Here is a 25,254-nt window from a genome sequence, read left to right as displayed (position 1 = left end):
TTTTCTAGTCGTGCCTATTTTTTTTCATGTGCTCTTAAGCCAAAGTAGTGATGTGGATCTTACCCCATTTGTAGTAGAGATGGGAACATTGCAGACTTCTTCTTTAAACTAACGTATATTTTCTCCACTCCTTTTTAGAGCGCACAGGTTTCACTATTCGCCCTGTTGCTGGGTATCTGTCACCCAGAGATTTCTTGGCAGGATTAGCATTCAGAGTTTTTCACTGCACTCAGTATGTTAGACACAGCTCGGACCCTCTCTACACACCAGAGCCGTGAGTAGAATGAAACGTGTTTCTGAGAATTACTGCCCGATACCAAGCTACTTAAAATCTGTTCAAGAATACCAGCAAGAAAACTTATTTTCAAAGGTGCTGAAGACTTCAGTCTTCACACTGAATGTAGTGATGTTTAAGCATACTTAAGTGCCACCTTCATAAGCACAGGATTTTCAGAAGTAGAGCGTGTTATTGGAGGACTCTTGCAGTTGTCGTCATGGCAGAGTTTAAAGTTCAGTTGGCATATAAACATGGAACTGTGTTCTTAATATTAGACACCTTCATCTGAAAACTGGAGCAACTGTACTTTTGTAGAAATGGTATGATGTGCTTTTAGCTAAACCTGATTTGATACTTCTTTGTATTTTGGATATTGTTTAGATAATGAAGTTTCACACAAGACACTGTTTAGTGGTGCTACTTTTTCTCTCCATCACAAAGAAAGATGAGATTTCTTTTTTTTTTTTTTTTTCCCTCTTTTCCAGTGATACCTGCCATGAGCTCCTAGGCCATGTCCCTCTTTTGGCTGAACCCAGTTTTGCTCAGTTCTCCCAGGAAATTGGTCTTGCATCACTTGGGGCATCAGATGAGGCTGTCCAAAAACTGGCCACAGTGAGTGTTTCAGTGCCCAGTGATCCCACTTAAAGCTTGGCGCTTCATTCAGCTGATCCCTCTAACTCTAATTAATTTGGAGATTAATTTCAACATTAGCTGCACCAGCTGCTAGACCTGACTCTTAGCTTTAGAGCATATAACAAGGTTTCCATGCAAGGAAAAAAATACATTTTAAGAAAGATATGACAGATATTTTTCTTACTTCACTTAGGTCAAGTAAGTATGCAACTTCTAGGGGTAGATCACTTCTTCCAGCTTGAAATTCTGTACTCTGTTTCCTCCAGAAAATATCTTTCTACTTCTGAGAACATAGATTACATATAAAAACATTGAACTGTTACTTTAATGTGTTAAATGAATTGAAATGTTGTGTTTTCACTGAATGTGAAACTAGCACTCGGTACATTTCAGCCAAGAAATTCAAATAAATAATGCAAACTCATCTTACTTCTAGGATAACAGTTTCTTGATGCTTTGACAGAAATATTGAAAGGTGAAAACTTTACATGAAAAATAATTTATTCCAGTTACAAAAGAACTGCCAGTCATAGCTAGTGGTAAAGCTTCTGCTACCTTTAGAGAGACCAGAAGTAAACCATCTAAGAAAATACCATTTCTTGCCACATAGCTGCAGGAATCCTGAAAATCAGGAAACCGAACATCTTTAATTTTTTAGACCACTAAGGAACAAGGAACAACCTGTATTGGATTGATGCTTTCAATTGTTAAGGTCCTGTCTATCTAGTGTTTCTTTTAAGCTAAATCTCTCATGTCATTACAGTGCTTCTCAAAACAGATCAAATTGCCACATTTCTACTGAGATAAGCAGCTTCTGTCCCAGCTATGTTATCAGACTTTCTTATTAGAAACACATAATCCTCTGGTTCTTCTCACTTCTGTTTAGGCTCCCTTCACTTTAGATATCTGAGAATGATAACCAAGTAATGACTTGCATGTGTTTGATACTTCCTGAAAGTAGAAGGGCCCCCATCTAGTTTCCTTTGCTGAAGGATGAATTATTTTACTCCCTTCTCTGTTTCAGTGCTACTTTTTCACTGTAGAGTTTGGCCTGTGCAAGCAAGAGGGACAGCTAAGAGTTTATGGGGCTGGCTTGCTCTCTTCTATTAGTGAGCTGAAGGTAAGAATATCCACTGCTTACTTTCCTCTTTACTTGGTTCATACTTGAGTATTTTTGTCGCTGTTCTGCCATGTTTATTTATCAGGTATAATTCTTAAAAATATTTATTCTGAAAATACCTACTGTGGGGATGATTTCTAGGTAAGTTCACTGGGGTTAGTCACAGGGCAGTGTGCTTTTGGGTATGCGCTGTGCAGCTCCTGTGTCCTTCTCAGGAAGCATTAGATGATTGATGTATGTTCAGTTCCAAACCTATTTTCAGAAAAAGACTCTACTGTTTTAACTGGATTCTGAAAATATTTTTGTTTAAAAGCAGCTTTGACCCATATTGGCAGAACACAATCCTTCAGAGATACTGTTTGTTATGCTTAAGCCATTGTTCAGCTGCAGACATACAGCTACCACTAAATATGGTTTCACCTCATCTTTTTTTTTTTTATTCACTTTTTAATTTGTGTCGTCTTCCTTGTGGATTCTTTTGGTGGCGATATTCCTCTGGCACCTGATAACACATGATGTTACTTAGCACTCGCTCTCTGGCAGTGCCAAAGTCAAGCCTTTTGATCCAAAGGTCACCTGCAAGCAAGAATGCCTCATTACAACTTTCCAGGAGGTTTACTTTGTTTCTGAAAGCTTTGAAGAAGCAAAGGAAAAGATGAGGTACGCTTTTTCTTGACTTCCTGTGTTTCTCAGAGGCAGCACCAGATCCTTTCATTCTTATCACAATTTTATAATAGCTTTCCAGCCCCATGAAAGGTTGAGTTTAATATTTAGTTGGTCTCCCATGTACTGGATGGGAGAGATGATGAACTTTGTAGTAATTATGATGATCACTAAGAAAGTAAGTGGCGTAGAAAAGTCATTATTGATACTGACTGCACATGGAGGATACATCTGTCTTCTGGTTAAACTTCCTCTTTTTTTTTTTTTTTTTTTGCTTTAATAGAGAGTTTGCAAAAACCATCAAACGTCCATTTGGCGTGAAGTACAATCCATATACTCAAAGTGTGCAGATTCTGAAAGACACCAAGAGCATTGCCAGTGTGGTGAATGAGCTACGTCATGAGCTGGACATTGTCAGTGATGCCCTCAACAAGATGGGCAAGCAGCTGGAAGTTTAACCTTCCCATCATCCGTGTTGTGTGCTCAGCAACTCTTTTCTTTTTCCCACTTGTCTCTTTCTAGGCACGTAACGTCTTGTATGCAGAACTTTCCTTTACTAATGGAAGAGTGAATAGCCCATAAAGATAATCACTTTAACTCACTTTAACTTATTTTTCTGTTTAAAGTCCCTTACAGAATGTATTTCCTTCACCTCCATTCCCTGCGGATAAAGTTCTGGAGTTGCCTTGGAGAAGCTAGCAGAGGAAGAGAGAAATCATTAGGCTGGAGCAAAACTGTGGTCTGTGGATCAGGGCTAGGATCAGCTTCAGAGAGTGGCTTATGAGTCAATTGTAGAATAACTTGGCACAGGGAAACATCTTTTTGATGCTAGTAGCCTATGCTGCTAATTTTACAGTAGTGTAGACCTCATAACAAAGAAGCTATAGTAATCAGTGCTTCTTAGTCTGTGCTACTAAGTTTAAATATTCTGGTTTAGAACTTGAATGATTACAGGTCAGGTACCAGGACACAAATATCTGGAAGTTCATTATGACAGAATGGAGGGGTCATATCTCCCTTTCATAGGGATCATTCTTGCTCCCAAAGAATTGCTGTACTGACTGGCGTGTTTCTAGTAAATGTTATGTGAAAGCCTAACTGATTATTTCAAGAGATTTTCTGTCACCTCTAAGAGTTTGGACTTTTGTTGCTGTCCATGGTATTACACCTAAGGGAAGACACTAAGGAAATATCATGCCTTTTTCCTCACTGAATAAACTTAGCCAGGATTATAGCAAGCCATCAGGTTCTGACTTAGCACAAAGCCTAAGACCATTTCAAAATTATAGTCCTATATCCAAAGTAGTTTCACAGGACTAAGAGAAGCCCAGTGCTAAAGTAACACCAGAATTTAAAATAAGAGCCAAAGTTTGTAGTCTCGTAAACATCCCATTGATTGCTCAGCCCCTTTATTGACCTTGCAAACTGCATGAAGATAGATTTAGCTTCTTCCTTGCTAGGCCTGAACACCTGTATTCCCCATCAAGCAAATAAATGAAGGGTAGAAATATTTGATGGAAATCTCCATCCCTGGAGGCATTCCAGGCCAGGTTAGATGATGGGACCCTGGGGATTCTAATCTGGTAGGTGGTGACTCTGTGCACAGCAGGGGATAAGAACTGGGTGGTCTTTAAGGTACCTTCCAACCCAAGCCATTCTGTGACTGTGATCTTGTGGCTATAAACACAAATATATATACTTTCGGCTATGAGATTTTATTCTAAAGAACTCTACGAATGTTGGGAAGCGATGTCCTGCTGAATTGTCTGTATAGCACAGCAGTAAACTTGCCTGATTTCAGGACTGCATATTTCCAAGCATCCTGTAGAGCTGTATGTAGCTATGCTGTCTGCCGTTGCTACCAGCCCTATGAAGTTAATTTATGTATGTAGGGAGTGTAATAAATTTGAATTGATGATTTGTGAAGTGCAGGGTATATTTAATAGCACACTAGACCCTGGTTCTCCGTATGTGGTTCTTACCAGAAAATCCAGCTTGCAACACTGGAGGTCTCTGGAAAAATGAACTGGAATCTTAAATATGCTGGTCCAAGTCCTTTGGGAATTGGAAAGGACTTTCAAGAACCTCTGTTCTTGGCACTCCCCTTGTTTCATATGCCTTCCCATAGCCTGCATCTGCTTTGTAAGCCATCTTTCCAAATACATTTACTATTTAAATCCAGTCTAGATAATTCTCCTATTACTTTATTAATCTACCATTGCTATTATTTTTTTCTAAGAACATTTTGGATGCATGAAAATGTGGTCTACAGCTTACGTTACACTTAAATAGATGTTAGGAACTTCCTCTTTCTGAAGAAGAAACCTTCTGCTTGGAGTAGTAAGGGAGAATATATTGTCTGCTTCTTATAACAATGAACATTCAGCTGCTTTTTAAAAATGGTAGGATTGTTATGGTGTTGGAATACGGGTTTGTGTTACTTGAAATCTTTGAGCTACACTGTGACCGGCAGACCTCACATCTGCTGCATTAGGCTGGGGAAAAAACAAACAGAAATGGTGTCTTTATTTGCATCAGTGTAACAAAACATGGAAGCAATCTGCTGACAGGATTGTAGGGAAGGTGCATTTTCACACTGTTAACAAGATGTACCTTCAGCTTCACACATCCAACCCTTCTGGCTAGGTAGAGTATTAATTTACATATTTTAAACCGTTGTGGAGGCTTTAAATGTCAACTAAGTAAACCTGTACCGTCCTGCTGGTAATTGGTAGAAGCAGGTAGAATTTTCCTTCACCACTTCAGCAATAAACACAAACTGCTCTAACTGAGGCTGCGTGTTTTATACTGCGATGCGGGTTTTCTGCACCCGTGGCTTCATTCCCTTGCAAACTGTGCGTGTTTCTGTGAGAAGCGATTTGTCTTCTCCCTTCTAAAGGTTTCCTCGTCTTTCCGCAGGGGTCTGTGTGACCGGTCGCGGTGCCCAGCCGGGCTGTCTGGATGCAGGCAGACTGCTTCGGGCTCCGCGTGAGCAGCACGCAGCCACAACAGCACCGAGCCCCTCCAGGTGCGGCAGCCCAACTGCAGCCGCTGCCGCTCCGACCGCCTCCAGGCGGGCGTTCGCGCTGAGCCGCGGCCCCGCCCCGCCCCGTCCCGTCCCGCCTCTTCCTCCCCGGCCGCGGCGGGAAGGGCGCGAGCCCCATGGAGGCGGTGCTCCGCGCGTGGGTAGGTGGGCGCGAGGGCTGCGCGGGGCCGTCGACCCACCTTGCGGCCGCGAGATGGCGACGGGAGGAGGGCGAGGGCGGGCGCCGTGCGGCTCCTCCGGCCGGGCTGCGTCCTGCGGGTCTGCCCGGCCTTTGGCACGAGCAGCGTGAGGACGGGCTTTCGAGCCTTCTAGAGCAGTAGGGCGGGTAAACAGACGGGCTCTGGCAGCCGGTGCCCGGGTAGCTCGCCGCCCGCTGGTTTGCTGCTTCTGAGGCGGGAGCGGAGCGACGCCTGAGGAGAGCAGCTTGCTGTGCTGCGGGCAGCTGCTGCCGTTCCGTGCCTCGTCCTGAGCGCGTGCGGAATCCGCACGTGTCGGACCTTCTGAGGAGAGTTAGCTGTCTGCCATGCAAGCCAGCGCCGAGAGCAGCCCCGTGCTCCTGCCTGGGAACGGAGCAAGTCTTTCGAGGAGCTCGGGGCAGCAGGCGAGGCGGGCTTGCTCCCACCTGGGGCCTCCACCTGCGGCAGTGTGAGGTGCTGCTCGGGCTCTTGGTCTGCGGTCATCTCGGAGACCGTAAAGTGGCTGAGAAGCTCCCTGGTGCATCGCCGCCGTACTGCGTGTGTAAAAGCATGCGGGCACGTTCTTGTTTTGTCCACTGTAAGGTAGAAGAATCACTTTACGATGGATAAGTGCTTCTGCTTTGTTGCTTCGTGTTCCGGGACAATGCAGCATGTCGTTCTCACCTTATTTTGGTGTCTTATGCTGGCACCATTAGCACCGAACAGGTGGCCCTCGTTTTTAAGGAGGCATTCAGCCTTGCCAGGTGTTAGCCTGCAGTTAGTCTTAGCAAGCGTTTTCCTGTATAGAACAGTGATGTGCTACAGGCTGCGAGGGTGGCCTTAGTGGCAGCAGATCTGGGACGGCCCTGCTCTGTAGTTCTGGGCACCTGTGTGATGGCTGTAAGAGTAAAGATTGTCCTCTGGGGGATTTTGGGAGCAGATAGTGTCAGGTTAACCCGTGCCATGTTCCCGATAAACTCGGTGGCTTTCAGGAGGAGAGCTATGTGCATCTCTTGTTAACTTTTTTTTTTCCCACGTGTTATTTGTGTGCGTTTGAAGGGTGCAAACAGCTACGGACAACTTGGCCTTGGTCATAAAGAGGATGTGCTGGTACCTCAGTCACTGAAAGATGTTTCCTGCAAATGTCAAGACATCAGGAGCATCACTGGAGGAGGGGGACATTCTGCAGTTATCACTGGTAAAAATACTGCTCTTGCAAGGAGTGCGTGACTTGAACAGCCCGGAGAAAATGTTTTTCCTTTCTGGTGCGGTGCTGCCACCTATAGGTGGCTTCTGTGCCTGAGCAAGTATCAATTCTTAGTTGTAAAACAGGTTCCCCCTGGGCCTATCAACTTAATACTTTGGAGAAATTCCTTTGTTTATTCATCTTCTGTGTCTGTTAAATGACTTTGTGAGGCTAATTTCTAAACCCATTTGACAGAACAGCTTTTAATACAAAACCGTTACTTGTCCTCTGTTGAGGATGAGGAGGGAAGGAGTCAAATAGGATGCTATTCAATCTGAAGAAGTTTTAAGGTAAGGAACAGAAAATAGCATCTGATCTTCAAAAGGTTCTGCTTTATGCCATGGTTAATTATGGGAACAAAGGGATATGAACAGGTGTGAATGGTATGAAATTCTTCTGAAAATAGGTTCTTGTTTTGCTATGTGAGCTGTCCTCCTTGGCTCTTGACAGCTGTGCTTACTCAAAGATGTTTCTGGTGCATCAGAAGTATCTGTCTCTGTGCAATTCAGTGTGTTACATGACCCATAATTACCGTCTTTCTTGCAAGATCTCATTGCATATGTGTTTCTTTGTGAATTGAGTGTGATTTTGTGTTTTTTTTTTTTTTAACTATTCCAGGTGCTGGAGAACTCTTTGTATGTGGCCATAATAAAGAGGGGCAGTTGGGATTGAATCACACGGAAAATGTGCTCTGTTTTACACTGTGTGCTGCCCTGTCTGGCTTCTGTGTGCAAGAAGTGGCCTGTGGCTGGGATTTTACAATCATACTAGGAGGTAAGCCCATCTTTGCAGGAGTTGGGGGAATATGGGGGTGTGGAGAACACGCTGACAGCTCACATTGCTGTTGCTTGCACACTCACAGGTTTTAAACTGCATGAAAGCTATTGTGTGTGAGCTTCAGATCTTAACTGAACATTACGCGTAAAATCAGAAGTCTGTGGCCTCAGAGACCTGAGAAGGGGAGATGTTAGATCTTTTTTTTTTTTTCAGTTATTTCACTGTGTTTTTGCCTATTGTAATGTTACAATACTTCTGCTCAAAGATACGCCGATTGCTCTCTAACACCTTCTTTTGCAGGAGCTGGCCTTGTTCTGTCCTGTGGGTCTAATGCTTTTGGGCAACTAGGAGTTCCTCAAATTTCAGGTCCATGCTTGATTCCACAAAAGATTGAGGTAAAGATTTAAAAGCTCTATAGCTCTGTGCATTATGTTGCTTACAGCAATGACAAGGGTCTGGTGACCTCAGTGAGCTTTTACGCTTGGCTCTTCAACTGTTTTAAAGGAGTCCATCTAATGGACTCCTTTACAGAGTAGACAACCAGTGACAGTCTTTGACCCAGAAATGAAATGCTGCAGTTGCTTTCTTTTGTTGTGTGGGGGAGCTGCACACTTACAACAGAAAGTTGTCTTTGTCCTTAGAGCTGAGGATGTTTCATGTAACACATCTTGATAACATCTGCAGAATGGGTCTGTTCAGGTGTTGTAAAGTGATGCTAAAGTTACTGAAACCACAGAAGTTTACTTCAGCTGCAGCTTTACCTCAAGTCTGTAAGAGACTGGTAGGTTATACGCTTGCAGGCTGTTCCTACCTTTGCTATACCTCATTCAGCGTTTGCGACTCACAATTTGAAGGGTGGAACATGTAGAACAAAATAGGCCATCAATAATCCCCCTTGGAAAAAAAACCTGTGTCCAAGTTCAACAAAATTAGTTCTGTCAATTCTTTTGATGCTTTGGTCCTGATACTGAGTACTGTGATGTTATTTCCAGACCTAAAATCCTTTAGATAAAACCAAGCTTGGTCATTCTTAAAATAACTGGAGAGTGGGAAAGTATGTAGTAGCAGGAGAATGAGAAGTGGTAAAACTAAAACACTTTAGTTTTACTGCTTTTGAGAAGAAGATTATTTTTACTTTTTGCACGTGAAGGACCAGAAAAGTGCATGGACTCATTTCTTGTTTAACTTCAGGTATTTAACAGTCAATAGCAGTTTCCAAGGAAATAGGATGGAGAGTTAGCTAACAGGTTCTCTCTTGTCCACTACCTTCAACTGTAAGTGCTAAAGGCAACAGAGCTGGTGCTGCTCCTTTAGGTTGTGTGGAGGTCTGTGGTGATACCTGGAGGTGAGGCACTACTGTGGGTAGAGGGCTTCGAATGTAGCCTCAAACTATTTGTGTTAAAATGCTTTAAGTAGTAAGAACTGAGACTTCCATACCAAAAAAAGCTTCTTTAGTGTTGGCTGTAAGCCTAACAGTGTAAATAAATTTCTCACGGGAATTCTAATTAATCCTTAATTTACACTGTAGCTTCTTATTTGAAGAATGCTAATGAAATACTTTTACATCCTGATAAACTCTATGTGTAACGCAGGTGATAACGTGAGAGCAGAAAGGACTCTCAGACAGGAATTGTAGCCTCGTGGTCTATACCAGCCACTGCTCTGTTGTGTTTTTTGGATTTTGTGACAGTCTGGTTAATGTAGGGAAGGAAGGACAGCTAGTGGTCCTCTAGTGAATAGGGGTTTTGTCACCTGGTGCTCCCAGGAAACTATAAGGGTACAGGACGTCACTCCAGTGTGGTGCTTTGAAAATGCAGGCAGTGACAGTGTAGACCATTCAATCATCTGAAATATTTTCTTTTGCTTTGTGACCTTTTAAGTGCTTGGATGGAAGTGAAGCATAGCTGACAAAAATTAGTAGGAACATCTAAAAACAAACTATAATACGTTGGTATGCACTGTGATGTGCAGGCTGGAATCGAGAGCTGTTTTCACTGTGCCCCACAAATGTGTTCAGCATATTCTGCTATTCTGCTTTTAGAGGCAAAAATATGAAAAACATCTTTTCTTTTCTTTTTTTTTCTTTACTTGAGCAGTCCCTCAAAGAGAAAGTAGTGGATATTGCTGCAGGACTGAGACATGCCCTTGCTGCTACAGGTAAATATATTATTGTTTTCTCATTTCTGGAACAAATTAAGACTATTAATGCCTAGTGTTTTAATGGCCTAGTTGGGGTGCAAAAAAAATAAGGGTGAATTTTAGCTTCTATTTATACTTGTGCAATGAGTTGTTGTCTAGAAGGGAAAGTTTGGTTTTGGCATAAAGAACACGCAAAGCATAATTCGAATCAGAGAAAATGAAAGTGCTTTTAAAACTAATTAATTATTCAATTGAGTTAAGTGATTTTATTGGTGATTATTGTGTTTTAATCTCTGTGCGTTCACCTTGGGAAGAGAGTGGTTTGGTGTTTCAGTGGGGAACTGGCATGGCGTCTCGGGCAAAGCGTGTGCACCAGGAGAAAACCCTCCCTCTGTTCTGGACTGCGAAGGAACCCTGTGAAATAAAAGGTAATCCTGGAGTTTAACTTCTTTGTCAAGGTGATAGAGCTGAAATATATTTTGCAGTGATGTGTAATGTTTCTTTTTACAAAGCTGCTTGGTATTATAAATATGGAGCGTCTGAAACAGGAGTGTACAAATTCATAATCCACAGGGAAAGAAGGTACTGAGTCTTTAGCATCTGTGACCCAGAAACAGGGGTTTTCATTGTAATATTCATTATTATACAATCATACATGGATATAACTTCATGGCTATGCACAAAATGATATCCTTTGTACAATTTTATAAGGCTAATTTTTCCCTAGGCCTGGAAGATGTGAAGGCAAAGAGAGTTGCTGCAGGCTCCTACCATTGTGTGTCTCTTACAGGTAGGCCCTTGGTGCAGGCATAGAAGTCTTTGTCTCAGCATGTAAGGGGGTTCTGTGCTTTGGAAGTGTCTGTCAGCTTTGGCTTGGCTGATCAGTGTGTTGTGGTGTAGTGCTGGTTAGCCATCCTACAGTGGTTTTGGATTCTGGGAACTTCCGTCTTAATAAGACCTGGATTGGCTTGTTAAATTCTCTGAGTTCTTTGTGTTTTATTCGTGGAGTCGGGTATGACACAGCCCTTAGAAATAAGCAAGGCTCTTCTCTCTTAGTGGTTAGAAACTGCAGGGATTTGTGAAAGCACTTGGTTGCATAGATCTCTGCAGCAGCAGTGCTGCCTCAGGTGACTGAATGGGTGAGCCCTGGCCAAGTGCAGCCCTTTGCCAATGGGAAAGAGTGTTAGGGGGCTGTGCTGTGGAACGCTGCTGTGGCTGTCCTCCTTCTGCAACTCAGAAAGTTGGCTGTGCTGTGCACGAGCAAGAGGTCTTGTTGGCTCTGCAGTAACATCTGTGTTAGGTGGGGTAAGAGCTCCAAGCATATTAAAAGCAGTGGGAAATTGCTTTATCACTTAGACACTTGCATAACTTAGGCCATTTATTCTTTACCCAGTGCTCCTGCTCTGGGTGCTAAGTATCTGGTAGTGCAAGTGTAAGAGAAATTTATTTGTTTATTTATTTATTTATTTATTTATTTATTTATTTATTTATTTATATTTCTTGGCAGACCAAGAGATGGGAAAAAAGAATAGCTTTTCATCTATAAACTTACGGTTCTGAAATGTGGGAAGTATACTGAACTGTATGAAAACAAATCTTTACTGAACTTCAGAAGGAGTTCTTAGCAAATATGCAGCCATCTGGTACCTCTGCCATCATCAAATGGAGTGCTGCAGTGCTTGCTTATGCAGAGAGATGGAGTTGTATGGGGAAACATTAGATGTGAATTACACTGAGCTCTGAGATGCAAAGTCTGTATGTGATTAGTGAAGAACTGACAGGACAAATAGAATCTGCTTTAGCTAATTAGCACTTTCTGTGTGTTTAGAGTGAGCAAATTGTTTCATGCTTTTTTTCTTTTTTTTTTTTTCTTTTGAGAGCAATCTATTTGGCAACAGGGCGACCACATCTAACAAAGTAGGTGTTGAAGCTTTCAATAATATGCTGGTATTGCTGCCCTTCCTTCTGCATTAGCTTCTAAGGATGTTTATTTATTTAAGTTACTATAGAGTGTAGTATTTATTAAGTGAGCATCACTGCGGATTTTTTTCTAGGAATTTCCTGCTGAGCAATGCAGTTTTCTTGGGCTCTGTCCCACGAGCCACCTGCTGGTAGGACACTAAACACCAGTCATGGGGAGGCTTTTGATACAAGGGTTGAAGTGTATTGTTGCAAACATTATTTTTTCTTTTTATCAGTAAATAAAGGGGGCAGGGGATCTGAATGAAACTTTGTGTTGGAGATTTCAATCTCCAGACTTTCTTGGCGTGTGAACATGTACTTTGTGTGTGCATGACTTCTCTTGCTTGTGCAGAATGAACTGACTTCAGGAGGCCTGGCACAGCTCGTGTTCTGCTTATTACAGGTTATGTTTTTTTAACACGGAGGTCTAGAACCTGAACTGAATCATCTTAAAGATTGGATTAATGATAAGGTAGTATCTGCAGAAGGACTCATCTGAACACTTACCTCGTTACTGTCAATTGGCTGTTAGGCTGTGAGCATCTCCAACTCGTATTGGGGAACCACATGAAGCAAATGCATGTTTCTGTAAATATAATTATCCCTGTGGGTGGAATCCTGGAGTGTGTACTTGCATAAACGCTTCTTCTGCAAAGGGAGTGGGGGAAGACAGTTACTTACAGAAGTTGTAGTAGTGCTTTCAGACATGATAATGTTTTGATTTTGCTTTGTGATGAGTAGTACCTGCTTTACCTACCTGTTCTTAGCTGTGTGTCACATTCCTTTAGGAAGTGACTGAGCAGGGTGGGATAGAGAGCATTAGACCATCCCTGCTTTTGAGGATTTACTGAATATGCTCAAGCTGAATTCAGCAGCAGAGTTACAAGTGGAGCTGGGAGCCTGCAGCTCTTGTAAAGAGACTGGGAGACTGTTCAAGCTTCCCAAGTGCTTGAGAGGAGTTGTGTTATTTGCTGCTCTTCATGTTATCTACCGGGCTGAGTCTAAGCTTTGGGCTGGAGGTAAAAGCTGGCCTGCAAGGACAGAGTGGGCAGAGAGGGAGTGATCAGTGAACGACCTCAAAATACTTTAAGCTTTTTCTCTAAGATATTTACTACTATACTTAGTTCTCTTATAAAACTTTGCTTTTGCTGTAAAGGTGTTTCAGTCATCTTTCAGAAACTCAGAATAGAAATGAGGCCTGAGTGAACCTCAATCTCAAAACTCTGGTTGTCTCAGGAAGTCAGTGTAGCTCTCAGAAAACACATTTTGTTGTTAAAACCCTGGCAGATATTTCTCATATTCTGATTACAGTGTGTGTGCTTGTGGTAAAGAGACCCTCCTTTCCTCAAAATCACTGAGCTGAGACAAGTAATGTATCTGGTGTTGTTCTGTGTGGTGTCACTTTCAACTTACTTTACTTCTTTATCAACTGCAGGTGAAGGACACCTCTATGTCTGGGGTAGCAACAAACACGGGCAGCTGGTGAGCAAAGAGGTATTTCTTGTTGAGCCCAAGAAGATCGACACTCAGTTTTTCTCACATGAAAAGATTGGAGCAGTTTGGAGTGGTTGGACTCATTTGGTGGCACAGACAGGTAGGATGTGCACAAAGCAGCCAGATGTGGCAGCAGATCTGTAAATAGCCTACACTGCATGCAAACTGTGATCTTACTAATATTAACTGAATGCAGGAATGAGGGAGAGGGAGAAGATAATCCTGAACAAGTGTCTGCCTGAAAGGCATGGAGAGGGTCATAAGTAACCAGGGAATGGTTCATACCTGAGTCTTAGCTGAGGATCTAAAGATCTACCAGAGCACAGTTGTGCTAATCTTTTTATACTTCAAGACTGAGCGTACCTTCTAGTGCTGCTCTTGCTCTTTTGTAGCAGGGTGCTTAAAAATGAATAAAATAATGCGTTCAGAAGAGAAACAAGCTGAGCTGGTTTAGAGTGCCTTGCTTCTATGGTCAAACTTGGAAAGTGTTTAGAAAAGATAAGTAAAAAGAGACCTCATTAGTTTGCAGAGTGTTATTATAAGATGAAATGATTCTGTTGAAGCTGTTTGGCTGTACCTTCCTGGGAATAGAAAATGTGAAAGATTGCCGCATGCAGAAGACTTACAGGGTCAGATTCTTTCCTAGAAGTAGATAAGGAAGGCTGTGTACTAATGACATCCATGTGTAAAATGATGATTGATCTGATGAAGGTCATTAAAATGCATTTGCATTGCTGCTCTGTTGTGCAATACAAAGGTAGAAGAGAAAGGTAAAGCATCTGAAACAGTTTTGCTGTCAACATATGTGAATAGTATGTGCAGTTTATTTCTATCTGTACTGAGGTATGAGAGTTAAGATGGTCAAAGGGATTATTATTTTATTAAACCAAAAGAATAGCCAGAGTTAGATTTGCAGGGGTTACATACATTTGTTTTAGCTTGTGCAAACTGCCAGGTAAGGAAATGAAGAGCAGATGGAAGCATTTTTCTTAGAGTTGTGTCGGAGATTTAAGAGGATCTGGGCTGTCAGGATACAACCAGTTCATTAAAAACCTGCAGAGGGGCCACAGATCTGTTGTTATTACTTGATTCTGTAGTTATGGATACTGGTTCAAGGAGTGCTTAGTCTCCTTGGTCACTGTGTGCTCAAACGTCACAGTGTGCTGAAGTGTGGTATTAAATTGGTGCTGTAAATAATGAAATGGTCACACAGTGATGTCCTTGCTCTGTGAGAGAAGTGCCTGTTTTAATTACAGCGTACTGTGAACTCTTGGTGGTTGGACTTGAAGAGATGCGATGCATGACTGGAAAAACAAATTGGTTAATCATTCTGTTTCCTGGCATTCGTTGTTTGACATCAAAGTACGTGAGAGAAATGCCATGTCGAAGGCATTGCTCTGCCTGCCCTCTCAGCTATTTGAAAGCTTTGAATGCTGATTTTTTTCAGAGGATGCATACTGAAAATTTCTTAGCTGGAGTCAATGCAATGTGCTGCTTAGAAGCATTTCAGGCGGAGTAGGAATTTCTCTCAAAATGCATGATTCTTGATAATCAATGTCACTCTCACTGGAATAGAAGTGGTGGAAGAAATGACATTAGTCAGGACAGCCTATTTTTTAAACAGAAGGTCTTGTCAGCGTGGTTTGCCTGGCTTCATTCTTCCTTATAATAACATATATCCATGAAATAAAACTTTCCTGAGGTTTTAGAAACTCCAGTGTTTCACTTATTTATCCACGGTCATTACTGAACTGAAGGGAATATTCTAGTAGGTGGTTTTAAGATGGGGAGGGTGGAATTCTGCTGACTGACTAGCAGAGGTACTTTTTTTTTTTTTGGTAAATGTTTGAAACGGATTTAAATAGGCTGGCTTGGTGTCTGCATCAGAACTGGCCAAGTGGTGTAGAGCGGTAAGTTATTGCTGTATTTACAATTTTAAATCTCTTTGAAAGTCAACGGACCTGAGTCTTAAATTATTTGGAATAAGGTTTTGAATGGCCTTTGGCAGCATCCAGACACAAATCAGAACCTTATGGGACTTCCAAAGGTTGCTCAACTGCCAGATGTAGCGTAAGCTAAGCACTTAACTTGCTGAAAAATCACTAATTGCTTACAGATAAACTTGCAGTTCTCTAAGTAACTGAAAATGCAGCCCAATTGAATGCTTCTCCCTGTCATTCTCCCTCTGTTATTTTTACTGCATCCTAGCAAAAGAGGAAATGCTGCTCCAGTTTGCTGCTGCTGAAGTTGCATAAACCAGTGCTCTCCAAATGACTTTGATCACAAATCCCTATCAGTAAGAAAAAAAACCCAACACAAAATAACAAAACTTTTTGCTCATGCACCCCCACTTTAAGTGTACTTACTATTTTAGAGTATGCATTGCTTTTATTACTGTAGTGTACTATGCAAATTATAAAATATACACAGAAGTAGAAATTAAGGGATGAAATAAAGATGAAATGCTATTGAAAACACTACGTAAAATATTACTTTTGATGTTTAAATGTTCATTTGTAAATTCACAAATGTTGCCATCTCAAAATGACTCTTGGATCTTTATGTGCCGGGTGAGCAGCGCTCTCCTGCACAACCATAGAGCACTGAAATGGTTCGGTGTGATGGTAAAAACAACCATTTGGAGGAGCAGTGGGAGTTGTAGCGGGTGCTGTGGATTAATACTTTTAAAGCAAGTCTAAACAAGTTACCAACTTACTTATCAGACAAGAAGGAATGTTTCCTAAACGTTTTCTTCTTTAATACTAAGTTCTCCCTGTTATGTTGACCACTCTGTTTTAAAAGACTTGCTTTGCTTTTTCTTTCAAACGATTGCCAAAATTTTCCATTGTGACTTAAAGGAAAACACACAAAAAGCTTTTTTTAAACAACTTCTTATCTATTTCTTCCCTGCTATGTCCTTATAAATAATTTCAACTGCTCCTGAAATCACTCAAATGCATGCATCTCTTTTAATATGTTATGTTCTATCTCATTCAGCAACTGTGTTGAATGTTGTGTTTCCAGTCCTTCCTTCCTTCCTTCCGATCTCCTTAGAGTCTGGTAAACTCTCTCTTCTGTTATGTCTATCATGAAGTAGGTCAGTTTCAAGAAGTTAATTCCTGAGATAGGAATTGCGTGACTCAAGGAATTTAAGGAGCATTTTCATAGCGTGCTGTGTTGTTCATCATCACCCTTAACTGATCTTATTCTGATCCAGTTCTTTTTAATCATACAGGTCTCTTTTGGACTTTTTCTGTCGTACACAAAATTACTTTAAAATAACTCAGAGTCCTTCCAGGTAGCTCCTGGTCTTTACTGATTCCCAAGGATGTACACAACTAGACCTTTATAGAACCACTTCAAAATAAGTTGCTGTTGTAATGCTCTGTGAAATGGTCCTGGTCAGTGATGGTTGGTCCAAAAAGATTAAGAGACTCTGCTTGTTTTTGATCAGGTCTCTGATGATAAGATATGTGCTTGCTACTGTCTTTAGTTTATTCATTATTTGCTGCATGAATGCTTGTATCAAGTGACTTTGAAGGCGTGCATTTCCATTATGGCAGCACTGTTACTGCTGCTTAGGTGAAGGACAGACCAGATGCATTTTTTTTGACTTTGGACTCCAAGTGCAAGTATTTCTCTTTACAGGTGACTGCTCTGTAAAATGGTTTGTTTCTTTCCCAACGCACTGCTTTATGGCCCAAGGAACACCAGTGCCATGTATTTGATACCGTTTTGAAGAACGATCAGCTCTTTGCATATCTGCTTAACAATGTCTACTTTAATTTGTGGTCCTTCTCCAATTGATAGACACTTTGAATGTAGCAGCTGAAAGTGAGGCTATCACAAAAATCATTTGTGAGAGAGTTAAATTGTAGCTTGTAATACTGAAGGTTCCAAAGTAGGGAATTTGGAAAAATACAGAACTGATGTGAGTTGGAGGCAAATCTAAAAACAGCTAGAAAAGACTTTTAAAGACTGAAAGGTGAATCATCAACTCGTTTCAAAACAAGTGATTTCCTTTTTAACTCTGAGATCTTGTTAATAGGCCTTCTTAAGCTGCCTTGTTTTATTATCTAAGTGTTCAGAATATGTTCTCTAGGTTATTTTTCATGTGACAGCACATGGAATGGTGGTCTACTTGAGTTCACATAAAGCATTCCAAACTCTCTCCCAGAAGGAGTTGCCTTCAGAAGGCGGTTAGAAGGATCTATCTGCTTCCTATCTAAAACTGCCAGTGGCTAAAACGTCTTGGGAGAACAGCATACTTCAGACTCCTTAACATAGCCTGAATAATGTCTGGAATCCTTATTCTAAATGTGCATCTGAGTTTGTGCTCCTGCAAACCTCCCTTGACCTGACATCAGTCTGCATGAAGGCACTGGGGTGGTCTCATGGGCCAGTGACCTACGTGGTAAAACAAGCTCATCTTCTGTTTTTCTGAAGCAAAAGAGAATGCATCCAAAGGCTGAGAACAGAATGATGGAATCTTTCTAATCAGAGGCTAGAAGGAGGGCTTGGTGCTCTGTTTGCACCTGGGCTTTCTTCAGTCAGTAAGAGAAGCTCTCCAGCCTTGCTGTAAGTGGTGCAGTGGACGGAGCTGCAGCCAGGTGAGGTGTATGGGCGCTGCTCTCCGGTACCAAGCAGTGCGGTGTCAGCCCACTAGAGGGCCTTTCCAGATTTCTTTTGAATCGAGGCTCTGCAGCCTTCCTGCTACTGGAAAGCATACATCTTTGCCTTGAAATTTTCAGCAACTCCCTGAGTGCAAATCCTGATTTTTTTTCTTTTTTTTTTTTGCACCTTATCTGCTATACCAATAAGGCATCTGTTTTATAAGGACTCTTTTGTCCTTTTAGCTGCTATAGAGTGTTCTGCCAAAAAGAACTGCAGTTGGGAAATGACATTTTGAACAGTGAATAGTTTAGAGATCTTGTTGCAGTCATCTGAGTTTATTGAGTTCTGGTGTTCTGGAGCCTGTGTTTGTTTAAAGCTAAGTCAAAATGCTCACATTGCTATTATCCCTATGAAAAACAATAACAACAAAACCCCTTTCTTATTTTCCTTCTGCTTTTTAAGATCTTTTAAATAGTGGCTATACCTAAGGGGTGGTATGGGTCTTTGTCTTAGTGGTTAGTGATAATACAGCAGTGCTGCTTGCTAAAGCAACACCACACACAGCAAGGTTAGGTATTTACTTTCAGGACTGAAGAAATGGAATGCCAGAGTGTATATTTACAGGCAAGTCATCAAATGTATGTTCTGAATTTGGCTTGTTTAGATGGAAGAGCAGAATTAGTGCTGTTTCCTGCTATGTAAATTTGGCCAGTAGGATGTCATGGGGTGTAATCTGGTGGGGCAAGCTGTTGATTTTTCTGAGCCATGTAAGGTTGTTGTGTATTAATTTTTATGCAGACTTGCACTTTCATATACTAATTTGCCTTTCATATATATTCATGCGTAAGTGTTAGCTGAGGACTGGTCTACAAAGGTGAGAATTGGTGGATTTTCAGTTTTGAGAAGTATGTTTGTGACCCAAGGAGGACTTGAATGTTAATGTTAGCTATCTTTTGATCTCTGGAATAATGTGAGAGGTTAAATTCCTTCTTTTTGTAGGATAAAGCATATAAGGAGAAAAGGGATAAGGAACGCTCTGCAATCTTTGAGTCTCCCTATGATGCTTTGTTTAGGGACATGGTTAGTGAGCATGGTGGTGATGGGTTGACTGTTGGTCTAGATAATCTAAGTAGTCTTTTCCAACCTTAATGTTTTTTTTTTTTTTTCCTTTCCATTTGCCTCAAAGATGGGAGAGTTTGTGATTATTTGCTACCTGAGAGAAAGCAGAAAGGATTTTGTGTCAATCTTCAAAGTGACTTCCTTATGGGTAGATCTCATGTTCTGACTGATAATGAAATTTCTGGTTACATTAAATGTGAAAAAAACCAAACATCTATCTATCTATCTATATCTTTGGATGCATGTTTTTGGCTGGCAAGTTTTCAAACTTGAGGACATACCCTGAAGGTCCTATATTTGATTATATAGGCTACAGCATGAAGAGAGGAGTAAAAGAAACACAGAAGCTTGGGAACCAAAATTCAGAGATTAAAGCTTTGCAGTAAATATGGGTTCTGTGGATAACTTACAGTATGCAGTAACAGGATTGGAGGTTCAAGGTGCATATGGGAATTGCCTTATTTCTTGCATTGTTAACAAAGCTGCCTCCTTGCTCCATTGCCAATTTTTCACTGCTGTTTCAACTTAGATAATTATTATTTTTAGGACAAGCTTACATAAGCTGCTGAAGCAAAGGTTAATGGGAAGCATGCAACCTGTAACTCAGGAAGTCTGTTCTGGGCTGGCAGCCAGCTGAGAGCCAGATCTTGGGGGGGGCTGGGGTCAGATTGGTGTCAGGGCTGCACCTTCTGTGGGTGCTCTGAGAATTGAAATGTCTGGGAATGCAAATACATAAAAATGAACATTTATTCAGCATTGTGTGGGCACGTAAGATTTACATGTGTAAAGAGGTGTACTGACCAACACTGAATTGACAAGATGTTTATTATACTTGTGTGGAGTTCACCTTCTGTATTGAATTAATTTTATCTTTTTAGTAGACACATGTAAGTAAACTCTGCAAAATGTGGGCATAAATTATTATACTCTGAATATCTGTGGCAATTTACCATTTGTTTTATAGTTGTTTGGCCACATCTATAGAGTTTTTTTAAAAGTAATTTACGTTTTAACAGACAGTTTCATTTCAGTTGGAAATCATCCCATTAATGCAAAAGCTTTGAGAAAGATGCAGTAAAGCTAATGAATTGAATCAAAATCCTGCCGTTTTGAAAACTGTGAAGGTGAATGTCCAGATGTCCCACCACGTGGTCTTCAGCCATCTCTTTTGGTAATCCTCAGTTCTGCTCCCAAAAGATTGCTTTTTTTTTGATCATCTTTTGCCTTGCTTCCAGGAACAACCTGCTTTTCATGAGTTGAGGATATTTATTGGCATCAATCTGTTAGAAGTGATTGGGAAAACTGAATGAAAACAGAAAGCATCAATGACTTATGGGAACTAATATTTTTCCATTCCTGAAATCACTTTTCTTGCTACTTGCTCAGCTATGGGCCAGTCTGTATCTCTGCAGCCCCAGTGCTGTGAATTCTGGGAGGGTTTGAGTGTACAGGTTCAGCCAGTCTTTCAAAAACAAAAACCCCAGAAGACCTGAGCTGGTGACCTGAAGAGCCACGTTCATCAGACATTGAAGGAGTTTATCACATTGTTATCTATTTCTGGAGTTTTTATGGAAATTCTTTCAAGGAAGGAAATTAATTTTGTAGACTTTTTATATGTGGAAGATTTCTGCAGGTAAGGCTCAAAAGCCAAATGATACAACTTGTCTTTGGGGAAGGGTGGCAGGGGGTTGCATGTTGTGAGGGCCACTGTAGAGCTTTGTTCTTGTAACTGCCAGTTTGCTGGGGAGTCTCAGGGAAGCTCTGCTGGCAACAAATAGATCACAGTAATCCTTGGATCTCCAGTGTTTGGACTCCTGAGGCGCAGCAGGTCTTGTTTCCAACAGCTATGTCTCAGCAGCACAACAGGAGCCTTCTATTACATCCCACTCTCTGTGTCTGTCCCTCTTGTTTGGTTCTGTCTGACAACACAAGTGTGCATCTTGCATGTATTTTTTTTCCTGTTCTTTAACAAGAACTAAAAAAACAGGATCTTTAAGTTGTATCTTGCTTATATAGCCAATCACATTTTCTTCCTTTATAATATCAAGCTGTTGCTACCAAGTTAACAAGTTTCTAGCACACTGAACATTAAAACATTCTGGATTTTATTTTCAAAACTGTATGGATTTGAGTTCAAGTTACCTATAAATAGGTAGAAAGGATTGGCATTTTCTTTGACTCCATGAACTGGCATTGTTCCTTGGCTTTATTTTTAAACTTATAGCTAAGGTGAGTCTGTGTGTATTTGTGTATTGCTGCACCTATTTATGCTGCCCCCTGACTTCTACATGACTTTGGTAAAACATTTGAAGAAATTCTTTTTATGAATCAAGGAGCAGGCCTGGTTCAAGTCTCTGAAATCATATCCTATCAAGTGTTCAGTTTTTCATATATACTGTTTTCTTCATAGATACTTAGTAACAATCTTTTGAGTGATTTGTGTTATCTCTTTGGTAATTGTCCCTCTTTTGCTCCTCCTTGTTCTTAGTAATTTTCAATTGGTACATTAAGTAGTTATGCATACCATACAATCATAGCATGGCTTGGATTGTAGGGGACCTTAAGGATCAGTGGGTTCCAACTCCCTGCATGAGGGGGTTGCCAGTCACCAGCTCAGGCTGCCCAGGGCCCCATCCAGCCTGGCCTTGAGCACCTCCAGGGATGGAACATCTGTAGCTTTGCTGGGCAGCCTGTGCCAGTGCCTCACTGCCTCTGAGTACAGAATTTCTTCCTAATAGCTAATCTAAATCTCCCCTCTTCTAGTTTAAAACCATTATTCCTTGTTCTATCACTAGCAGACTGTGTAAAAAGTTGATCTCCCTCTTGTTTTGTAATTTCATTTTAAGTACTGGAAGGCTGAAATGAGATCTCCCCAAATCCCCTTTTCTTCTCTAAGCTGAACCAGCCCACCTCCCTAAGCTAAAGGAGAGGTGCTCCAGCACTGTGATCATTTTTGTGTCCCTCCTCTGGACCAAGCAGCTTTCTCATGCTGTGGGCCCTGGATCTGGATGTAGCACTCCAGAAGGGATTTCACAGGGGGTGAAGTAGAGCCAGACAATCATCTCCCTCTCCCTGCTGTCCACTCTTCTTTCCCTTGTAAACTATCTTGTGAGTATATTGGATATACTAAATGGAGATTTAGGTGGCTTATGGAGAGTAGGATTTAAATGGATTTTTGTTAAATGTACTTCACAAAAAATGTCAAAGGGTGTGTGTTTGTTTTTTTTTTTTTAAACAAGAATTGTAAAACTGGAGGAAATAACTATGATCGGTGTGTGTTTGTTTTTTTTTTTTTAAACAAGAATTGTAAAACTGGAGGAAATAACTATGATCATGTTTGCTCATTTATGTGCATGGCAGCCTATAGAATTCCTTTCCCACCGTAGAAGGGGAAGATAGAACATGGAGCTTTTCTAGCCAGGCTATCTTGGCCATGACTTCCTCATGCTTGCTTACTCCTGTCCAGGTGCATTTTGCTAAATATTGTGTGACTGGATGAGCTTAGAGAGCTTCAGTTCCTCTTCAGCAGAACACTTCAGGGCTTTTTTAACAGAGATTTTGTGTGGGAAGAAGGGCTCCGTTATATTCAGTTTCTCTCCTCTTTTTTCCTTGCCATATCTGCTGTTGGAAATGACGATTGTTGTGGACTTAGTAATGTGAATGTCTGCCCTGGTTTGGAGGAACTTTGATCTCAAAAAGCTTTCAGAAAAATGAACCTGTAAAATGTGGACGTGGTATAGATTTTATTTAGCTCATTAGTGTGTGAGGTAATTCTTTTTTCCCCCTTTTTGTTTATTTTCTTTGCTTTCTGTGGTTAGATTGCTGCAGTTTATGGCTAGCCATATATTTTGCAAACATAATAAACAAGGTCAGTTACATTAACAAGCATGTGGAAGGTTATGAGTAAGAAGGTTCTGATGGGATCTTGCTGACTGCACAGACACTGTATGAAGCAGAGAACCCCCTGATCCCTCGCTCTTTGAAGACAGACTCATTTGTTCACCCACAATGGCAATGATTTGTGTGACAGTGGCTTTGGATATTCCTTATCATTTCAATTTGAAAACAAGACACAATCTCTTCCTGGTTGTGATGTCTGCTGAAAGATTTTACCTGAACTCTCAGTAGCGGTGGCTTCCTTTTGTCTCAAGAAATAATACCTTAATGAGCTAATTGCCTACAAGGATCTGTAAATGTGGTATTCCTTGTGTTTTCTATATCCTGAGTCAATGTCAAGAAGAGTTGTGGTTTTGGAAGGCCCAGAAGAGCAGATTATTTGTTCCAAGCAATTTCTTGGGATTTCTTTCTCTTATACATTTTCCCTTAATGCAAATTAAACTGTTGAAATTGGAGTGATGATAACTGTATTGGAAACACCTCCCATCTTACAGCTGTTGTCTAATCAGGATATGAAGGTGATATTAAGTTCTACTCAGAAGAAGGAAGAATTTGGCTGTAAATGTCTCTTTCTGGTTCTGCTGTGTGTTTGTAGCTGAAGTTATTGCCACTGCCTGAGCCATTTGCTATTTTGTTATACTGTCCTATTTTTGTGTGTGTGTGTGTGTGTGTGTGTGTTAAACCACTTCCCATGTATCATAGACATTGCTTCAATCACATTATACTGATGTCTGCCAATTCACCTATATGAAGCTGAAAAGAAATGAAGGCAAAAGAAAATTTGCAGCTTTATTGATTTCCATCAAACCGCTCCCAAGTTCCTTATCCACTGTATTTTTAGAGAAAGATCCAAATGTGGAGTAAGTAACTTACAAGATCACTGCTAATTGTTCTGGAGGTGGAACAAGCAATAACCTGAGTCTCTGCCTGCCAGCCTCAAAGCTTTTACAGAATCACAGGATGGCCCGGGTTGGAAGGGACCTCAAGGTCATGAATCTCCAACCCCCCTGCCACAAGCAGGGCCACCAACTCCCCATTTAATACCAGACCAGGCTGCCCAGGGCCCCATCCAACCTGGCTTTGAACACCTCCAGGGATGGGGCATCCACAACCTCTCTGGGCAGCCTGTGCCAGCACAATTCAGCTGTTTGAATTCAGCTTCCAGACTTCGTGTGTTGTGGTTTCCACCATGACACCTCTTCATTAGGCTCTGTCACTCAGGAGTGAGGAAGGCTGATTTGGAGGATTCCTCCCTACGTCCCCTTTCAGCTGAGAGACATAGGACACTCCTGTCAGATTGGTATTGTGGTCTGTAGAATGGAGATCACGTTGATTATCATTGGATTCTGAGTTTTGCTGCTTCTCATTGCAACTTAAGCCTGTTCTGTGATTGGGGAAAATCTGGAATGCTATCAAAGTGACCTTCATAGGGATATTTGTGTCTACAGTCCAGGAAGCAAAATGAGGAATGAGCTGGGGTAGCTTAGTTTGGCTGCACTGTGTCTTGGTGTTAAGACCACTTAGGTGGACCCGTTACTTTTGTAGGTGCTCCAGTTCTGGCTGTATCCTGTCTGATCTTGTGCAAAGTACTTCTCGAAATGTATGGGAGAGGAAGCTGCAGCTTTTAAAATCTGGCTTCACCTTGGTGCATAGGTGTTTAGTTCAGCTTAAGCTCGACTGATGCTTATTGTTTCACTTGCATTTTAACTCATTCACACTTAAGTTGCTATAAACTGAAGTTGAAGCTTTGCACAGAGGTGAAAAGAAAGACCATAGACTAGAGAAACCTCAATTGTTGTATGGAAAAATTTGGTAGGTGAATTATGTAATGTAGGCAAATCAATGTTGTCAGCCTTCATCACATTTAACTGGAAGTACACAGTGCCTTATTTGCCCTGGCTGCTGATCTTTCTGGGCAAAAGAATGACGGTTTTATTTTGAGCATTTAACGTTATCACATGACATAGTTGCATATAGCAGAGCAATGACAGAATTGTCTGAAATTTCAGCAACTCAAAGCCCTTGGTAGAGTAAAGCATTGATGTGAAGCAGACAAATGGTAAGGATGTGCACTTGAGAAATTATGCATTT

The 25,254-nt window shown here is 41.2% G+C and overlaps 1 protein-coding gene across 5 annotated transcripts in view; it reads left to right on the top strand.

Annotated features, from left to right (window-relative positions):
• Positions 1-25,254, top strand: part of TPH1 (tryptophan hydroxylase 1) — a 267,702-nt gene that overhangs the window by 5,638 nt on the left and 236,810 nt on the right. For 3 of the 5 annotated variants that reach the window (XM_085224250.1, XM_085224249.1, XM_085224251.1), the window contains exons 1-8: positions 5,726-5,879; positions 6,975-7,113; positions 7,780-7,935; positions 8,239-8,333; positions 10,035-10,095; positions 10,392-10,505; positions 10,805-10,867; positions 13,475-13,633. In XM_085224250.1, the coding sequence (XP_085080376.1) occupies positions 5,856-5,879; positions 6,975-7,113; positions 7,780-7,935; positions 8,239-8,333; positions 10,035-10,095; positions 10,392-10,505; positions 10,805-10,867; positions 13,475-13,633 (811 nt within the window). In that variant the 5' untranslated portion in view covers positions 5,726-5,855. Of the gene's footprint in view, positions 1-138; positions 275-762; positions 890-1,934; positions 2,031-2,556; positions 2,691-2,976; positions 5,499-5,725; positions 5,880-6,974; positions 7,114-7,779; positions 7,936-8,238; positions 8,334-10,034; positions 10,096-10,391; positions 10,506-10,804; positions 10,868-13,474; positions 13,634-25,254 lie in introns of those variants that run through there. The other 2 variants (XM_085224252.1, XM_085224248.1) reach the window with 2 other exon arrangements.

The sequence above is a fragment of the Meleagris gallopavo genome, chromosome 5 (genome assembly GCF_905368555.1).
Source record: "Meleagris gallopavo chromosome 5, MGAL_WU_HG_1.1, whole genome shotgun sequence".
Taxonomy (NCBI): domain Eukaryota; kingdom Metazoa; phylum Chordata; class Aves; order Galliformes; family Phasianidae; genus Meleagris; species Meleagris gallopavo.
This window is presented reverse-complemented; position numbering and strand designations above follow the sequence as displayed.